The sequence below is a fragment of the Andrena cerasifolii genome, chromosome 4, assembly GCF_050908995.1.
Source record: "Andrena cerasifolii isolate SP2316 chromosome 4, iyAndCera1_principal, whole genome shotgun sequence".
Lineage (NCBI taxonomy): Eukaryota > Metazoa > Arthropoda > Insecta > Hymenoptera > Andrenidae > Andrena > Andrena cerasifolii.
In genome coordinates this window covers 636,651-658,139 of record NC_135121.1, presented here as the reverse complement: position 1 = coordinate 658,139, position 21,489 = coordinate 636,651, and the positions used below count along the sequence as shown (strand labels likewise).

The following is a 21,489-nucleotide window of genomic DNA, read 5'->3' as shown; positions in this document are numbered from 1 at the left end:
TGCGCAGTCCCCAACAGTTGCGATGTCAACAGATAAACTTTTGGCACTTACAAAAGGATTTTTTATTGCTTCTTTGATGATGTCTCTTCGTTCTCTAGTTGTAAGTACTTGCGGACGACCTGATCGCGGTTTGTTCTCGACGCTACCAGTTTCCTTAAATTTTTTTATTACATTTCTCACTGTCGAGAAACTTAAATTTAATGAATTACCGATTTTTCGGTAACTCTCACCACTTTTATGTAATGAAAGAATTTCCTTTCGCACGCACAATGATAACTCGCTCTTCTTCGTAGACATGATTCTTGTTCAAAGTGTAAACACAAACTGATTGTGTTAACTGAGAAAAGCAACAGTGAATTCTGTTTATGTTTACGTTCCTAGAACCGAATTTGTCGCGTACGAAAGCGAGTAACACTTATTCTTATAGTTAAACCGTACGTGTGCCAATACTTATTTGACTATGGATTTCTCATTTTCTTTACTTTACTTCCTTATACCAAATAACTGAGAATTCTCAATAAACATACTATTTATGTGTGTCAAAAGACACTAATAAACATAGTTAATATTGATAGATTACTTTATAGTTTAAAGATATTCCAAGAAAACTGGGTGTGCCAATACTTTTTTGACCCACTGTATGTAATCAGCGTCCGGGATGTATATGGATGTTGAATTCGAGATTTGTGGGAAAAGTTGTCTAGGAGTAGGTTTCTGAGCGATAGGTTCCCTACCTCCCTCCTTGGGAGTTCGATCAACCGTTGAATTTGGAAATGGTGTCGAAAGTGCTACAGGGTTTGGATCTACGGTCGGGGTAAGTTAGATTGAACTGTATCTAGGCCTGTTAACGATTGTGCTATCAGGCACTCCTGTTGCAGTTATTTCTAGTTCTGATTCTTCCGGAATATTTTTCAGCTGAGGTGCTTTACTGGCTGTTTCCTCACGCCTTGGATTTGGAATTTGACTACCCTTTTCAGAATCTCTAGCTTGTTGTAATAATTTTTCTATTCGTCTATTTAAGTCTTCGTTCCCAGTATCGTCATCGTATGGATCCAAATTTTGTAATATTTCCTGTCTATATTCATCTAAAGTGTCTCCTTCAGAAAGGGCATCTAATAAAACTACTTCCTCTTCAAGTTCCTGTAATTGAGCGCTTTTATCTAATAATATTTTTCAAATCTATTAAAAGACTCTTGTAGTTCTTCTAAATCTATAAATGTGGACTTCTGTTTGTCCCGATCACCTGTATCACTATCGCGGGCTTCGGGTAAATTAATGGCTATAGTTTTGTCTACTTCTGACTCATTCCCTTCCTTCTGCAATTCCGCACCGGCCACTGCACCTTGTGAATCTGGAATTTTAGGATTCTCCACCATTCGTTTAGGATGAAACTCCAGATTCGGCAGCGTACTCCTGCGTTGACGGAATACAGGCGTATCTGACTGTTCGTCATCGGAATCGTCATCCTCTGCTAGAGAAAGTTCTTTTGATCTACCTAATTCTTGTGTTTTTGATGGTCCCAGAGCTTCAGTAGCTTGAAACTTTGCTCGCGTTCTAGTTGCTATTGCACTGGTATCTAAAGGTACAGGTATCCTCGGTTTAGATATTGAACTTACTGGTCTCCCTATTCTTAGTTTTCCTGATAAACTAGCTATTCTGTCCTTAGGTTTGGAAGCTTCAGATTCCGAAGATGTCGGGGTTCGTTTGCCCGTTGTGGAGGGTTTATTTATTGGTAATAATTTTGGGCAATCAGATGCTAACTCCGACTTTGCATTATCAGATGAATCCGATAAACTTAAATCATCAGACGAACATAGTTCATTTACTATGCCTGGATTCCTTGATAAGGCATCAGCATTTGTGTTTAATTTTCCTGCCTTATGAATAAATTCATACTCATAATCTCGCAATTTCAGTCGCCAGCGGATCAATCGTTGCCCTGGATCTTTTATTGAATTAATCCATCGTAGCGGTTCGTGATCACTGACTGGGGTAAATTTACGGCCGTATAAATATGGTCTGAAGTGTAAAATTGCATAAAGGACTGCCAAACATTCCTTTTCTATAGTGAAATAATTTTGTTCCGGTTTAGTTAAAATTCTCGAAAGGTATGCAACTGGCAGATCTTGACCATCGACTTCCTGACTGAGTGCAGCGCCTATAGCATAGTCTGACGCATCTGTAGTTAAAGTGAATTGGCTATTAAAATTTAGATATTGAAGTATGGGACTTTTACAAAGTGCTTTTCGTAATTCCAGAAATCCTTTCTTTTCTTCCTTTCCCCAAGTGAAAGTAGAATTTTTCTTCAACAAGTCTGACAGTGGTTTAGCTTTTTCTGCGAAGTTTTTGATAAAGCGTCTGTAATATCCTGCTAGACCTAGAAATTGCCTAATATTTTTCTGATTTTTCGGACGAGGGAAATTCTTTACTGCACTTATCTTTTTGGGATCCGGTTTTACACCTGAGTGATTAATAACATGTCCTAGGTAAGCAACTTCTATTTTGATCGGGACGTAACAAACTGGTGTCAGAAGTGGGATTTGATTCTTCTAATCATCCCCTTTTAGAAGAAAAGATCGCGCCATCGCCTATAACCGCGACCAGTCACAATCTTATCTGCTCGTAACTTGACTAGGCTTCCTATTACTCAAAGCCTTTTTGCCGAGCATTGTATAACAATGCCAGGTGGTTTGCTTAGATCCCCGTCGGATCAGCCCTCTAATGTACGACCTAGAGACGTCTAGAATGGACGTATGGCAATCCCGAGCCGACGAGGAGAGAGTGTATCGGGAGCTCGACCACGTTCCCCGTTTCGACCCCGACCTAGTAACTTTGGAGGACAGTAGTATGGCAATGGGAATTCTAATTCAAATTTGAGTTTCAAGGTCATGATCATGACCTTTTTTGTCGGCGGGCTGGCGGCGGATGACGTCATAGAGATGGCGGAGTGGTGGGGGGGGGGGGTATCATCTAGGAGGAGGAGGAGGAACCGCGGGGTGAAGCTGCGCTACTCTGGAGCGTGGTACAGACTGTCGGTAAGGAAGGTGCTACTCTGGAGCGTGGTACAGACTGTCAGTAAGGAAGGAAATATTAATTTTATGATATTAACATAAATGAAAAAACTTCTCGGGGCGACGGGGCTCGAACCCAAGACCTCCGCGGTACGAGTCAGCCGCCTAACCAACTCCCCCAAACGCCGTCTCTGACATTAGTCTTTTCCGAATGGTACATATAGCGAAACCAACGGAGCGTCACACACACACACACACACACACACACACACACACACGCGCGCGCGCGCGCGCACGCACGCACGCACGCACACACACACACACACAACGTCGGCGTATAATAATAATTTATTTTTATGAGAAATTTTATCAGAAATTGTTTCGGACGATGTCGGGAAAGATCGGCGTTTCTCGACACCGCGTCTTCGAGGGAAAGAGAGGAGCATTACTTTAAAGTTAAAATCCTAGGAGGGAAAGAGACACCACTACATAGGGGATAGAATCGCATGCATTCTAAAGCTAACTGTATTTCAAAGCGTTCCGATTTAACGTCGCTGCGTATCGCGCGATCTCGCGTAATTCGACTCCTCTGGAACGGCCGTGCAGGGTGATGTCACTTGGCAGCGCGAATGTAATATGCTACTTTTGGAAACGTCAATTAAATAATAAATATAAATAAAAAAATAAAAAAAATAATATAAATAAAAAAAAATATATAAATATAAAAATATAAATATAAAAAATATATATAATTATTATGAAAGAATTATGCAGCGTCAACAAATCTTAAAATTAGATGACGGGGAGGATGATGGGTGAATGAAATGGTACAAATCATATACGTTTAAGATATATATTGTTACAAATCATAAGAGAATATAAATAATAGAATATAAATAATAGAATATAAATATAAATATAAAAAAAGAATATAATATAATATAAAAAGAAAAGAATATAATATAATATAATATAAAAAGAAAAAGAAAAAAGAAAAAAGAAAAAAGAAAAAAGAAAAAAGAAAAAAGAAAAAAGAAGAATATAAAATACAATTAAATAATAAATATAAATAAAAAAAGAATATAAATATAAAAAAAATATAGAATAAAAAAGAATATAAATATAAAAAATATAGAATAAAAAAGAACATAAATATAAAAAAATATAGAATAAAAAAGATTATAAAACTATTGTGGCGACCGCGGCGGAGGCGACGACGACGACGGTGGCGGTGACCGCGGCTGCCGTAACGGCGACGGTGGCGTTGGGGACCGCGACCGTCTAAGCCGCAGCGGCCCCACCCGCCGATACGGCAGCCATGGCTGCCGCAGCCGAACCGCCCTCGTGGGGCCCGCCACATTCTCCTCTTCAACCGGCGCCGGTGCCTCCCCCACCACCCGCGCTTCCATCATAAAATATAAATTCTAGAACACACACACAAAAAAAATGGATATTATATTTATACAAAACATATTAAATTTAAAAAAAAAAGTATTACATACTTGCAGCGGTGGTGAAGGTGGCGGCGACGGCGACGGCGATGGCTGCGGCGAGCCCCAGTCAGGCGACCACACCCTCGGTGACGGAGGTGATGGTGGCGGCGATGGCGAAGCTTGTAGCCTCGGGGGTGACGGTGGTGGCGAGTTCTGGAACATAGAAACCCACGATATAATATTTATACAACTGTCCGATTTTAATCTCACTCGGTATAAATGGTTAAACGTGATAAATGTCAAAAATATTTTTTAGTACATACCTCTGCGCTGCCTCGACACTCGGGGGCGATTCTCCAAACTCCCATTTTAGAGAAATGAAATGAAATGAAATGCAACTTGTCACACAAAAATTCTAGCCACTGTCACAGCCACGATTTGAATGCAACTGGTCTCGATACATCTCCTGGCTCTCGCACGTCAAAACCCCCTCCAATGATGAAATCGAGAAATGCATAGCTTTGCAAAATAGGATGCCTTTGTTCTTCGCCATCTTTATCACAGGCCACCTGCATTTTCGCTGACCATCCTCCTCCTCCACGTACTTATCTTCTTCTTCACTGACCGTTCTCGGAGTGCACTTATCATGTTCTTCGAATTCTTCTCCCTTCTTCTTTGCACACATCATTCGACTAGACCATACCACTCTGATCACGTATTGAACATGTATCGAACCACTTTGAACACCTATCACACCACTCTGAACATCTATCGAACGGGTATTGAACGTGTATTGGACCACTTTCAACGTCTATCGTACCACTCTGAACGTGTATTAAACGTGTATTGGACCACTTTGCACGTCTATCGTACCACTTTGAACATCTATCGTACCACTTTGAATATCTATCGAACGTCTATCATACCACTTTGAACATCTATCATACCACTCTGAACGTGTATTAAACGTGTATTGAACCACTTTCAACGTCTATCGTACCACTTTGAACATCTACCGTACCACTTTGAACATCTATCGAATGTCTATCATACCACTTTGAACATCTATCATACCACTCTGAACGTGTATTAAACGTGTATTGAACCACTTTCAACGTCTATCGTACCATTTTAAACATCTATCGTACCACTTTGAACATCTATCGAACGTCTATCATACCACTTTGAACATCTATCATACCACTCTGAACATCTATCGAACGTCTATGAGACCACTTGAACATCTATCGAACGTCTATCATACCGCGTTGATCATGAATCGTACTACTTCTACATAATAATTACAACTATCGTCTTAATCTAGCGTACATGCAGAAGGTTGGAGGTTGAGGAGGGTGAAGAAAAAGCGGTTATGCATTAAAAATTCATTATATTTTATTTGTGTATTTCCCTCTGGCGTTTAGACCACCAGTTGAATATTTTAAATACATTTTGCATGGCACAGTGCTTTGCGTGTCTGCCACATCGCAGAGTATTAACTACGTTTAGCTTATTTAGAGATTTGATATCCTCGTAGTCAATGTCTAGCGTCTCGATGATCACGTCCGCTTTCGTATTTAAATCGAGGAAATCCACGAGCCAATCGCGTTTCTGCAGCCCTTTAACGTATACGACATGGGGTGTGTCATCTTCCTCGTCGATCGCATCGGCTACAGCTTTCATAATTAGCTGTTTAGCCATACTGTACGGAACGTCTCCATCTTCCCAACGTAGTCCATGATGTTTTGCCACCAACCAAGATATTGTGTAAGAAGATATCTTTGTAAGAAGATATTGTGGCATCGAACTCTCAAAAATATAGTGCGAGAGAATAACTTCCCTTTCGTAGGATAGCCACTTCCTTCGCGACAAACCTTCCATCGACGATGAACCCTTGCAGGTCAACGAATGTTGGTACGGCCATTATCGATACAATTTAGAGGTCCGTTCGCTTCCAAGACAGACTGGAGAATGCGGTCTGTCTCGTAAAGCATCTCGATTTTCACGATGAAATTTTGTACGAATTTGGTACAGGAGAGGGCGGGCAAGTAGCGCAGTAATTTAATTGATTTTGCGCACCACATTGGTCAGCGGATTGTATTCAACTACCCGATCGTGCAGAATCAGACAGTAGGCCGTAGTATTTGCAGGTACGTTTTCTTTACAATCAAATTCTATGCGCACGTCCACGGTGCTATTCTTGAACGACTCATTTTGTCGCGAGCAATCAATCACCACGAGGGGGCCAAATTGCAAAAATTGGGCCACGGTGAATAATGCCTCGTTGCAACTATGTCCGTAATACGATTTACGAAAATGCGTATACATGTTAAATAAGATGGCGTGCCTATTCTTGTCAAAGTCCAAGTTCATGTCATCGTACGGGTAAAATTCCGAGTTCAGAAAAAGTTTTACATTGGTCAATTTGCAGTGGTCCAATCGAGTAACATCTTCAGTCATCGCATTCTTTCGAGCAGTCTGTAGAGCAAAGATAATATATCGCGGCTTCTCCAACTGTGCAGCTGCCTTCACGGCCCACGAATGCTTGGCCGTGCTCTGTAAGAGAGGATACTCGTACAGATCCCACGAGCGAAAACTAATGCTCAGGTGTTGTCCACTTTCCAAAGCATGTAGCAACGGCAGCTTATTAACGTCGTTCAGCGTCACGTGAGGCATCCGCCATTGCACTTTAAGTAATTCAATTTCTGGTTCCAACGTCGGCGATCCTATTAAATAATTGTTATCTTTGCGCGATCGTATTAAAATCAATTCGTGACGCGCATTAATAACCATGCGTTTGTAGTCCTCGCAAAATCCCAACAAATATTTAAGCGGGATGCAAAAATTGAAATGATTTTTCACTATTAGCTCATCGTGCCGTTTCAAGCCCCATCCCGCACTCTCCATATTTTTGTCTTCATCAGATGTCATCGATACATAGTTTTTAAGCGTGCTAGTTATTCCAACGATTCTGTTGCGATCAATCTCCACACCATTCAGTTCGTATCGAATCTCATCAAATATGAATGCCATGCAATTATTTCCCAACATCACCGGTGATACATCATTCGGCTTATTTATCGTCAATTTCCCCTCCAGGTAGAGGAAACTTTCACACGGTAATGTGTATAAATCCTGTTGCTGTATAGGTATTCTTATCTCATCGCTGTATCCAAACGTCGTGTTGACGCAAGGGTTGTATGTGTGAGTCTCAAGCTTGACGATGCGATCATCAAACGTCGGCTTCGCTCCAATGCTTAGAATGTCGGTCATTTTTTCAACTTAATTGCGTACAATGAATCCCAGCGATTTCAAAAATGCAATGTTCGCAGCACTGAGCCTCTTCTTTTTAGCGTAATCAGAGCTGTTGCAGTTGTTATTGTTGTTGTTGCAAACAATTTCGTTTGGAAGAAACGTGTTTCTGGAGTCGTTCAACACAAGCATTTCATTCGACCGCATCACATGTATTATCATCGACGTCGTCGTACGTGCAGTCTGATGGTAATCTCTTCACCTCGAAAATCAAGCAACCGTCCGTCTTGATCCACAACGCGTATCGTTAGATCCGAAATGACCTGTGCGGTGATTGGAAGGTAAATGATCTGCGCGGGCGTTTCCGATATCTTATATCCCGGCGGTACTCTGGGAGAAAATTCATGTATGGTATGTACGCGCTTCCCATTGCTGTACGCGCCAGTGGTCACGCTACATTCTACGCGAATAATGTTCACATTCATGATATTAATCGGATCGTCCGATTCGTGCCACTGTCCCGGTTCTAATACGCGATTCGTCGAGAATCCCAGTAACGATCCAGTGTTATTGGGCTTCGTAAAGTCTACAATGAACGAGCAGTACAGCTCACTTTTCATGGTGTTGTTGTTCGGGCGCAACACTATAGGATACTCATAGTTGTCGCCGCCATCGTTGGCATCGGTGCCATCGAGTTTTCGAGGATACCGCTCGAGTAATCGCTGTTTCAAATACTTGGCAATGGCGTATAATTCGTATGAGTCGTGGGGAATCGTAATGTATTCATGGCTGGTGTCGACGCTGCTGTTGGTCTCATAGTTTGTGGTGAAGTAGAATTTATCGTTGCTCGAGTCGATGTTGGGTATTGTATGGTAAGTTTCAAGGGTTGTTAGGCCAAGCTCGTAATCATCGTCGCTCAAATCTATGGGTGGAAAGTAGCTCACCGCGAGGGTGCTACTCTTGCCGGTTAGAGTGAATGTTAACGACATATTCCAAGCTGTACGACTGGACTCGTACTGAATCAAAGTGGTGAGAAGTCAATCCTTAAATTTGCAGCCAATCGTTTGTAGAAAGCGTAGACATAGTTGGCCACAATTGCTCTGATTGTACTCCTGATAAGGCGCGTGATTGTATTCGATTTTCACGATATCTTTAACCAGATATTGTACCAATTCCTTAGGCGGTCAAAGATTGCCAAAGCTGTCGAAGTATACAGCTCGACGCCCCCTCTTCGCATACGCCACCCAATGAGTCCCCGGTCCCTCGACATTATCCAAATTCACGATACCGCTCTCGTTTCGACGTACTCCTCCAACAGGTAGTGCATTGCGCATAAAAACACCTCTAAAAAATGGAATATGCATACGTTTTGCCAACTCCCCCAATTGCGCATCTGTAGTTACGCCCTCGGGCATTTTTATTGTCTTTTCGGCGTTTTTTTTTCAATATTCCCTGTCCGCGCTTGTATGGTGCGAAATAAAGTCCGCGACCTTCCATGGTGCGATTATGACGCTGCATTTCCTGCAGCTGATGTTGCGCCGCCTTATTATCGTTTACCGCCTTGGCGATCCCCGCTGCTCCACCGGCTAATGATCCGAGAACACCTAGCAGCGGGAGAAGTGGTAATTTGCCACCTCGTTTTGCCACCGGAAGAATCCGCTTTTGCGATGCTCTCCTTACAGTTCTTTTGCGGGTTTTTATTTTCATCCCCATTCCGATTTTCGTCTTAGCTTTCAGAGCTGCCCAAACAGCTGTAGCAGCACTTCTTTCACCCAGAGCCGAGTCTCGCGCAACGATGCGTTTTCGCGCTTTGTCAGCGAGAACCTTATCTGCCGCGTGCCTCGCACCGAGGTCGTTGCTACGCGAATATGCAATATCGTGTTCGCGACACGCTGCGTCCAACGGATTGATGCCTCGATCGCCTCTAGCCAATCGTTTTGCCAGATGAGTTCCTGGACCACAAAACTGATATCCCGGAATATGTAATTCGATAGGTAACGCATTTATCGCCCGATTTAACAGACCACAACCTTTCTTTACTCTCTTCGGCGACATTCGCTGCAGTTTTTAATCAATGGTGCTGGACCATCGATATGCGTTCGCTGCCAAGGGCGATTATAATGTTTCAAGCACCGACGATACTGCTGAACCTCAGAATCGGCTTTTATATGCTCGGGGAGTCTGTCCCACAACTGATCGATGTGTCTGCCAAACTCTCGCAGTAGAATAATCTTTGGTATATATTTCAACTGCTCAGCGGTTAGGTCTCGATTATCACAATTATCCGACAGGATCAGATGCATTTTGAATAATGAGCTGTTTTGCTTCGGCGCGAGCCTATAAATAGAGCGCACCGCAGCTTCGACGTATCAAAATCATTTTTCGCAGTTCACGGAGAGGATGCGATTCGTGCGACAACCGGTGGCGATACGCGTGACTAATTTTGACGATAAATCGCAAATGATGTCTCCGAAAACGAGACGCAGACACGGTAGCATGCTACCAAACACTATACGCTGCCTCATTTGTGGCCCATCAAATTGTGGAAAGACCAACGTGCTGGTCAGCTTGTTGGAAAGTCCTCACGGCGTGTGCTTCGACAACGTGTACGTGTATTCCAAGTCGTTGCAACAGCCAAAATATAAGTATTGGGAGAATTTATTGACTCCGATAGATGAAATTGGTTACTTTACGTTTTCGAATAACAGTGACGTCATCCCACCGAGCGAATCGCTTCCGAATTCCATTTTTATCTTTGATGACGTGGCATGCGACAAGCAAGATACGATAAGGGAATACTTTGCAATGGGGCGCCACTCGAACGTTGACTGCTTCTATCTCTGTCAGACGTATGCAAAGATTCCCAAAGATCTTATACGCGACAATGCGAATCTGTTGATACTGTTTAAGCAGGATGGTACCAACTTGAAACATGTGTACAACGATCATGTAAACACTGATATGTCTTACGAGGATTTCTGCGCTTTGTGTCGTAATTGTTGGCAGCGAGAGTATGGTTTCATGGTGATAGATTAAGATAGCGCGATGTCCAATGGACGTTATAGAAAGGGATTTAACGAGTTTGCGGTACCGTGAGATACTCAATCGTCGTCAACACGTCGGTGGGAAAGCAACGTCTGCGATACAATGATGATTAGTAGTCAGGAGTTTAAGGATCGTGAGAGAATAGCGATGGAAATTGCAAAAACCAGCGAATCCATTCGCAGGAAACATCAGTCTTTGAAGACTGACAAGATGGATGAAGATATCGCGCTGGAAAGATACTTTAAAGCTAGTACCGGGCCCTTAAAACATATTGTGGAAAATACTGCTGAGACAGAAGCTGACATATCACCTGCGACGAGTATGAGCATTGAAACATTAACGCCTAAACAAAAATCCGGCCGAAATGGAAGGCATCGCGTAAAAGAAATAGTAAACAGTCATACATGTCATTGGAAAATTCGCTCGTAACCTCCACACCAGTTCAATCGAAGCGGAAACGGTTGAATGTCGCATCAAACGATTCCACGGTTCCTCCTGCGTCAATAAATACATTTCCAGATGTACAGTCGCTCACAACCAATGATGACGAAGACGTGTATGAAACTTCTGCCGATGAGTCGCTTGCAGCATCTATTAGAGAGCAACTCCAAACATCCGAGGGGCAAGAAACGTTTCGCAACTGGTCCGCTGGGACAAAAATACATGGAAGTGAGAAAAAAAATACAGTGGAATGATGCTGGGGGATAAGGCTTTCGATATGGACAAGGATGATAATATAATCATAGACGGTGTAAGATATGGAGGAACGCCCGGTCTGTACGAACTGATTTTCAAGAGAATTCCCGATGATGCTATATACACAGATGCTGATAAACAAAAATACAAAAGTATACTGCTGATGACGAATGCTCACAGACGTGGCCATAGCGCACAAAACCCCATATTGGGTAACAAGGGATACAAGTACAAACATGTAATTGCGCCACTACTACCCCGTGTATTGACCAGTAAAGCGGGGAAAGGTCCAAGGACACCGCGAGTCATGGTGGTAAACGATAACAAGATCGATTATGTGCACTGGGATGATCCCAACGAGCTGGTGGACCGATTGCGTTTGCTGGAAGCGTCGCGTCAGGCGGGTAACAACTCGCACCACAACGAAATTCTATCGATTATCGAGGAACTCCGTGAGGCAGGCCTCATTTTAAATTAAACCGCACGCCGATGATGTGCACTGTATGCGTCGAGATGCCGATCAACAAATTTGGGGTATCGCTCGAGAAGAGTGGAGCAGCTACAATGGACTATTACAAATGGAGCAGCATGCTTCGAAATTATATGCGTGATAACGCTCTTTGCGTGACCGGTGCCAACTTTGATGCAAAATCGCGCAAGATACGACGCGTAGCTCAGCCGGTGGCCGACACAGATGCCGATAATAAACTATATGTGGAAAAGAGCATTAAACTTTTTAGAGAGCAGCAGCAAGAATTAGAGATGAAGCTGGTCGCGTTTCAGAGAGATATGCTGACGTTGCAAAACAGCGTTCAAAAGATATAGCAAGCATTGAATCCTATCCCGCAGCAACAATGCGAAGGAGAATCATGCGAGACGGTTGAACTTGTCCAGAATTTCCCTGGGGCGGTGGAGAGCACATAACGCACGTACACGATAATTATCGCATCATTCGTGACAAAGATACATCTGCGATCAAACATGCAGCCATTATCGAAATCCATGAGTGAAGAAAACCATGGCCACAAGAAGCTACAACTTGTGGAGGAATTGCACGTTCCAGCTCGAAGACATTTTCCTCGGAGCCGCATCATAGTGCGTGGATACGACGATCTGTGGCAATCTGACATTGTAGAAATGCGTCCATACTCGCGATTCAACCTGGGTCACCACTACATACTCACCGTCATCGATGTGTTGAGCAAGTATGCATGGGCGTTGCCGCTCAAGTCTAAAAGTGGGGCTGAGGTGACTAAAGCGTTTACAAAGATATTTAGAGATCGATATCCGAAAAATTTGCAAACCGATCAAGGAAACGAATTTTACAGCACCGATGTGCAGAAACTCTTGAAAAAGCATGACATTAATCAATATTCGACGTATTCGGTGATGAAGGCCTCCGTCGTAGAACGTTTCAATCGAACTTTGAAGAACAATATGTGGAAACTGTTTACGCTCAATGGAACCTACAGATGGACCGATGCGCTACCGCATCTACTTGCAGAGTATAACGCGCGAAAACATAGAACCATCGGAATGCGTCCTTGCGATGTTACCCCTGCGATCGCCGACAAGCTGCTAGCCACCGTATACAGCAACCTAAAGATCGCTGCTCCAGCGAGATTCGAGTTGGGCGAGTTTGTGCGCATGAGCAAATTTAAAACCATCTTCGATAAAGGCTATACACCGAATTGGACAACGGAGGTGTTCGAGATAGCCAAAGTACAGACAACTAATCCCGCGACGTATCTGCTCGTCGATTCCTGTGGAAAACCCGTTGCCGGAGGATTCTATGAACACGAGCTGCAACGCGTCACCGATCCTGATGTGTATCTCGTGGAAAAAGTGCTGCGTAGAAAGGGGGATAAAGTATGCGTCAAGTGGTTGGGGTTTGATAAATCACACAATTCTTGGATAAATAAAAATAATGTATTGTAAAATAATAATAATAATAATAATAATACATGGTTCAATAAATACAATGTTATACATATGTGAACAATTTATTTAACATTTTGCTGCCAGCGCCGTCGATAATATCATTCAAAGGCACATGCCAGCAGTTCGCAATCAACAAGAGATTTATCATCGAAATATTCACTATCACGTATAGCTTTAATAGCGCAGCACGAGTCTAAAGTTTCATCGACGACATCGCACCGCTATAACACGCTCGCAAATTTGAAAACTTCGTCTCAACATGATGTGTAGTTTCATTAAGTTCAAATTTCTTTTTTATAATATTTTTATAATGGAATTTTACAACGGAATTTTATAATGTCCCCAGGGCAGAGTGTCGGTCGAATCGGGTACGATATACCGCTTGTCGTCGTATGGACTTAGAGCGATTTTGGATTCTGAAATGGTGTACACTTTATGCAATTTAGACCGTATGCATGATTGTCTGCGAACCATTTCGATCTCCTTTTGCAAACACTGCGCGTAGTCGTCGAAAGTTATCGTTCTGGCTATGACGTTGGTCTTGACGCCTTTCGCTTTTTTCGTATCTTTTTTACCGTCTACGCGAAGTGCATACATTTTCGCTCTAAGACCTACGAATTCGGTCATTATCATCCCATTATTTTCGTCCTTCATCAGCCCCGGAACCTTCTTATTTAAGCGCGGCATATCATATGGATTGTCAGTAGGATAATCGCTTGTGTCGAATCTATCGATATTGCGTTTCATGGACTCATAGATATCATCGCATTGAATGTGATAGATGAGACTGTCTGTGTCTGTGTATAGAATTTTACATTTTTGACCATGCAGTGGAGACATGTACTCGTGATGAAATTCGTACAAACAAATTTTTGATATGTCTAGAATGCACATACCCACGTATATCGGTTTGTTGAATTTCACCCCGAGTTTTCGCAATTCAACAGCTATTAAATTTTCCGAAAAAACACTTCTGCTGTGGAAATTCGGTCTCGCGATCATTGCCTCCGCGCCATATCGCCCTTCCCAATGTGTTAAAAGTTTTACGTCCACCTGATTTCGCACATTTTCCATAGTTTTACCGAATACTGCGTTGTTCATCAATTTGTACAAATTTTTTTCAAAGTCGTTTGTCGCGCATGTTCTAAACCGTGTATTGAGTTCGATGTAATCGCGGAGCCAGGGAGATTGAGCGAATTGAAGCGCGCGGTGTATCTTTGTAATACGAAGACCGTGATGCGTGCACTGCTGCAGGTTGCGGTAATGGATAACGTAACGCTGCTTATCATATAATGTTGCGAGTATCTTGTCCTGTCTGCTGCCAGGTGGTTTGGCACGCGTCGGGCAGAACGGTAGATCGGCGTGAGCGTCGTGCAGATGTTGCGGATATTTCAGATCTACCTCGAGAATGTATCCCGTGGGCGAATCAACAGCGATCGAAGACACGTCAAAATTTGCGACATCTTCGACCCATTGAAATTTGGCGTATGGTAGGGGCTGGCACATTGCCCATCCGTACAAATTGTTCACGTCAAAGTACATCAAGTACGATGACTGTTCCGATGGGTTGTAAGATGACATGTACTTGTTATTGGCGTGTGCGTATCTTCCGGAACATTGGCTTAAACCGCCACGTATACCGCGTTCGATAAACATGACCATATCAACGTCTGTGAGCAATTCGAATATAATTTTGGTATGTTTTAGCATGGCATCCCACGTAAAGCCAGGTAAAGTATAATAATGCGCGGAATCTAATCCGTAACTCTTGATACAACTTTCGCGAAAATTTTCAAAAATATCTGCCAATAACTAGACATCTGTTTTCAAATACAAATCGCTGTATTCGCCCAAGGTTCTAATCCCGAAACGCTGCCAGACAGTCTCGGCGTGCGCGTAATCGCTCTCGGATGCAGTCTCACCTGTTAACGAACTGTAGAATGATTCGCGCGGTGGTAAGCATGGATCCTGCAGCTTGTTCGCGCAATCAAGGTATTCGTACGGAAATACACCCTTTCGCGTCAATAAATTGAAATCTTCGATGGATATTGTTTCAAATTGGGATCGTAAAATTTTTAATTTATCCGCGCTAAGAAAAGATGCTAATTTGTCGAGACTGGTATTTAGAAATTTGTACGAATCGATGAATCGCAATTTAATACAATTTCGCGAGTCTGATTCTTCAGCCGTATCTTCGACATTTTTCGTGAATGAAATATATTTTTCTTTAGTTATGGGCAATACGTCAACGCTGCCTTCGAAAGCGATAGCTATTTCCTCGATAATAAAATGCGAATCATAGCCGGATAAATTATGGAAAACTATTGGGATGTAAAACGCGTTTTTATAATTTAAATTGCACTTCGAATGTGCGGGGCCTCTAAACCGTCCGGATAGATGGCAATGATCACGCACTCGTTTATTATCAGCCTCGATTGGCTTTTCACAAATGTGGCAATGCTTCGCGCTGTGAAATGCCCTCCGCTGGTCTTTCGTCAACATTTCCATGGGAACATTATTGACCAGGATGGGTTTAGCAAAATCCGCAAAATTTTTCAGCTCTTTCACGAACCAAGAAACGCAATCCACATCGCGATGATATCGATATGCTGATAACGATGCATCGTACGAGCAATGCATATAATAGCCAATACTGTGCACCTTATGTTTCTGGTATGTGCACAATTTGTGCTCCCCCGCATCCTTCTGGACATTCTCCGTTTTCTCTAGGATGCACTCTAGATCGGCGTACACCACGAAGGGGAGTCGTTCCTTCCTGTCGTAGCCATCGAAACTAAGCAAATTATTGTCCTGGCTAGGCAGCAGAATGGCGCAGTCGTTCATCTCTCGGCAATCCACTGTGTGGGCCTCCAACTTCTCGGCGGATCCAAAGTAGTGCATGCATCTGCAAAAAATAAAAAAATTATTATTTAATTTTTCATGGGGACGTTTATATATTTCATAATTTTATATACGCACCGATCACAGATGAATTTCTTTGCCTTCTTCTTGCTCAGCTGTGCGCTCACCAGCCGGGACAAGTTCCTGATCCATACTAAGTGCCCTACATCGCCGTGCTCTTGATTTGGCGTGTAGAGCAGGTTGACGTGTCGATCCCTCTTTTGGCTGGTGAGGCGCAACGGAAAGACTGTTGACCCCTTCTTCTTCTCCTCGAAGCTATAGACGTTGATGGAGATGTTGTTCAACCCTTCAAACTTTACAATTTGCTTCGTAGACATTGGAAACTCAATGCCCTGGAGATTTAGCACCAATGTATAATGTGGATATGAACTTGGCCGATGAGGGTTTCTTTCGGCGGGATGGAGAGCTGCGACCACTACCCACGCGAAGCAGGCGTTTTCCTCGGATCGCACGCTAATTGTCGCTTTCTTCATCAATATTTCCCGCGGCAACTTGAAGTGGCACCCTGCGCGCAGCGGATTGTACTTATTCACGTTGACAATCAAATTGAGGATTTGTAATAGTGCCCATCCGCTGTCGCGTTCCTGGAACTCTTCCAACGATGCCAGGGTGGGTTCGATGACACATCGTTGGTACCACTCCTGTAGATCGGATGTACCGAAGAGTTCGCAGTTTCGGGTATTGATGCTTTTACAAGCATGCTTGTCCCCCGCCACAAATTCGCCGTTGAACACAGTGTTCACTTTGAGGTTCTGATGTTTCCTCAAGGCGCCTCGTACATGCTCCAGAACAATGGTCTCCGCATCCTGGAGGAAGTTGCGCGGCTCGATATAATTTGAATTTAACACTGCACCAGTTAATACGCGACTATCGAACGCAGTGCCTATTTCGCGCCACAAAAGTCCTGTGCTCGAATGTCCGGCACCTTCATGCACGAAACGTCCGCGCAACGAATATTTTAGTCCTTCGAGCTGCGCGATTCGAGCAACCAGCGATTGCTGAACACCGATCGATAATCGCGGGCGTTTCACTCGGCTGTGTTCTTCCAACGATTCGATACACTCGTTGCACCGTTCTTTCCACGCGAGGTATTCTTCCTGTGAAATCAATCGCGCAGATTGATCCAACAATTGACGTTCTACTTGCGCGAATTCTCCCATGGTTGTAAATGGAATATGTCTTTTCCGCGCAACACGTTGCAGCGATTTGAGACTTTGTGCAGTTTAGAGTACACTTTTTAAGACTGATACCATGGTTTGGTATCTCTGCCTAACTCTTTTGGCGTACCCCCTCCCTCGAATGCACCGCATGCAAACACGACGATCCGTCCCAGCATGGTTCTGTGCAGTTTCTGCCGATACAGCATAATTCTTACTATGATTCGCGCGTATGACGAATTAGCGCGCAAAATCATCCGACACAGTTTCTGCTGACGCCGCATAATTTTAAGATTCGGCGCTTTCACAGATATTATATTACATTCAACACGTGTCGAGACTTTTATCCTTGAAGGTGGGGCTCAAATTACATACAATCGTGCGATATGCTGCGATGTTAAGATTGGAAAACATTATGGAAAAATTGGTAGCTTTAAAAAAAAATGATGTGGTGGGGGAGGCAATTGCATCTCTATTTAAGCCGAGCTCTTGCACGCTATTCCATCAATCGCTCAGTAGCCTCAGTGACTTTGACGGAACAGACGGTACTCCGTAAAAATATAGTGCACATCAAAATGTACAAACACAGCTTAAACGATTCATCCTGCGCAGCCGGCAACGATGGTGGGTTTCCAAATAAGTGCCAACAACAGCAGCAACAACAACATCATCAACAATCCAATATGAGGTATGTACGCGTTACTATACACTTTTCATTTACTTCATTCACTGTAAACGCAAACGACCGAAGTATCAATTTCATGTACTTGTTTCTTACAGTTGTTACGAGCCGGGGCTGCGGCAACGCGAGAGGCCGGCGAGAAGGGTATTTCCCAAGGAATATGGTTAACGAATTTGTTAGTAAGGTGCGCGGACGAACCTGATGCGAAATCAGGGAGCCGCTTGGATTATTGACGGCGAGGACGAACCTGATGCGAAATCAGGGAGCCTCTAGGAATGGAGTCAAGCGCGGACGAACCTGATTTGAAATCAGGGAGCCGCAGGAGGGTGAAACATCGTGAACGAACCCGATGCGAAATCGGGGTGTCACTAGGATGATGTTCACAGACGAACTCGACGCGAAGTCGAGGAGCTGTTAGGAGGTTGGATTATTCACAGACGAACCTGGTGCGAAACCAGGGAGCTGTTCGGAGGTTGGTAGACTTACAGACGAACCTGGTGCGAAACCAGGGAGCTGTAGGATACGGACGAACCTGATGCGAAATCAGGGAGCCGTAGGAGGGTTAAACGTGGACGAACCCGATGCGAAATCGGGGAGCCACTAGGTTGGTAAAATTCCTTTATTTGGATGAAAGGTTGCTAACTAACCTGATGCTAGATCAGGGAGTCGCGGGAAATGTTATTAATGCCTCGTAACTCTTAATTTTTATTTGATACAACTCGAGCGGTAAAGTTGTATCAGTGGGTGAGCGCTACTAAGTTTATAAGGATCGCTGGGTAAAAGATGGGTTTTAACGAATCAACTCGATTTAGAAGTGAACACCATTCGTGTATTCAAGATTAGTTGGTACAAATGTGAATGTCGCGGTTAAATAGTGTAATAAATGTGTGAAAATTACCACTAATTTGCTCGGTGTTGACGCACTGGCGATGCGGGGCGTACGAGCGGCTATTACAAAGTGCCCAATAGAATGTAAACCGAACTCGCGGATTCTATGGGGTCAACTATGATTCCGACAGAGACTTTAGCTCGATCTTACTGAATTCAACCGACTCGGTACGAGCGTGACACAACGTTACTCTACGCGTAACTGTACTGCTTTTAACCGCAGAGGGTAGAAACCAAAGGGTTTATATAGTCCCAAAAATGAGTGGGGATGCATTTGAAATTTCCATATAAGGAAATTCTTCGGGATCGTCGTCGTGTCACTCCCGTTCCCATGGTCGTGATCCAGATGGTCGAGATCATGACCCCCCTTAGTGGTATGTGATAAGCAAAAGGATTTTTAGGGCGTTTTCCCTTCGTAGACGCGAGCTCGAAAAGTGGTTGAGAGCGGCGTATGGGGAAAAATCCACATACGTAACATCTCCCCCCGTAGACAAAACATCGCGATTCTCGCGATGCTTTTCAAAAGAAGGAAAAACGCCCCACAAATCCTTTTGTAAACAAGAGTGTGAGAAAGAATTGTCGGGTGTAGTGTAATGTAATGTGTACTTATCGCTAGGTGTTGCGGGGTGTAAAAGTTTAGTCGTCGCTGGGTATCACGTAGCCCAGCTCCAGCCAGTGGTCAACGACGTCTAGTGGAGGTTGTCCGGGTAGCCGGTCGAGCGTCAGCGTGGCCGTGAAGCCGTCCAGTGTTGACTGTATGTTGGCGAGGAGGCCCTTCCTTCTCGCCATTACCATCTCTGCGATCCGCGTCGTCCTCTGGAGCGGTCGGCGGGAACGTAACTTAACGCCCCTCAGACGGATCCTCACTGTCTGCCAGGGGAGGGCATGGAACCGCGGTGGCAAGGATCGCAATTCCGCGACAGGGCAGTCCATCGTGATCCCATAATCGCCAAAGAAGATGCTGCAGATGGTCCCATTTACTGCGGTGACCTCGCCGCGAAGCCACCCCTTCCTGGGAGACTTTACAGTTACGAGTCGTCCTGGCCTGATGCTGGACATTGTTGGCAGGCATAGATGTTGTTTCGACATCATGTGTACGTTTAATTCGCGTATCATGACCTTCGCTGCCTCGCCGTACGTATCCAGGGCGACCCAGAACAGGGTGGGGTCCTCCACGCACATGACCAGGCAGCGGGAAGTGTTGCCGAGGTCACGCGCTGAGATGGTCCTCATGTCTGCGTTTTTTCGTGACGATCTGTTCGCCTGGTGTCCAATTACGAATGTTGTCGTCGGTTATTTCCCGGAGCACCAAACAGTCCGGGATGCAGCGATGGGGTTTAATGTCGGTTTTTTGGACGCCCACCGACTTGACACTGGTCTTCCGAGTCAAAGAGCTTCGGCCCCTCTTGACAATTCCTCCCGTGCTGCGGTTATACGGCCTTGGTGTGAGTGTAGTACCCACTCGGGATGAAGTTTCCCAAGATCCGTGATGTCCTGTTTGTACTGCTATGGTCCTTGTTCCCTCGTCTAGCGTGGTCTGTGTAGCGATGCTCTTAGACATGTAGAAGCAGGAGTTGTGCTGAGTTAAGGGGCCTGATGCCCTGCTTTTATAGGGAAGAAACCCTTATCGCGCCCCCACCCTGAAACTATACGTGTCCCAGAGGAGGGATTCTCGTGGGAGTGGTTTCATCCCTTTAGAAAACTGTGGCGCACGGACTGTGAGTTTCGGATGTGCTTGGTTTATTTATTGTTACTTCTTGGTTTTCTTTGGGAGACTCTGTTTTATTGTTGAGTTGACGAAGTTTGCATTTCATGACCAATATCGTGTTTACTATGATCAGAATTACTATTATGCCCCCAATGGAAGAAAAGGTTGAGACCTGTACCTGCCGAATGGATGTTTGGTAGGTGGCAAAATTCCTGGCTCGTTGTTCTATTTCCGTAAGTGATAATGCTGTTGGAAGATCCTCCCATTTTGTGGGTTTCTGCTCGTTCATTTTCAATACTTCGAAATGATGTTCGGTGACTTCTGGTATAATTACTGATAAATTGTAAGATTTAGAGGGATAATATTCAATGTTTTGTGAGGTATTGATGGTTTCCAATGATTTTAATTGTACCGAGTCTATTGTTGCTTGGCAACCGGGTTGTAGTTTAAGGATTCCAATGGTAGCGATATTTTGCGTTATAGGTTTCTTTCCTTTGCAATAAATTTGTGCCTTTTTATTTTCAGGCATGAAGTAAAGCCATGTAGCTGGTACATTTAAAGTCTGCCAGTACGGTTTTACTTGTGCGGTCAATTTAATGGTACAGGTGTTCCAATTTATCGAAGTGGGGTTTAATAACAGAGTAGATTCACAAGTTGGTTGTCGATCTGCTTGGTATACTGGTAGGGTAGTTGGGCCCAAAAATTGATTGTGGTGAAACCGGCAAATCTTCAAGTATTCTTCCGTTGGGGAAAA

General features: G+C 43.9%; 1 protein-coding gene across 1 annotated transcript; it reads right to left on the bottom strand.

Moving 5' to 3' along the window:
* Window positions 1-369: 369 nt before the first annotated feature.
* LOC143367916 (uncharacterized) lies at window positions 370-17,469 on the bottom strand. The gene is made up of 4 exons (XM_076810185.1): window positions 16,358-17,469; window positions 15,951-16,283; window positions 1,244-1,413; window positions 370-377 (listed from the first exon to the last, which is right to left on the bottom strand). Exons 1-4 carry the CDS (start codon window positions 17,458-17,460, stop codon window positions 370-372), a joined length of 1,614 nt encoding a protein of 537 aa, XP_076666300.1. The 5' UTR covers window positions 17,461-17,469.
* Window positions 17,470-21,489: the final 4,020 nt, after the last annotated feature.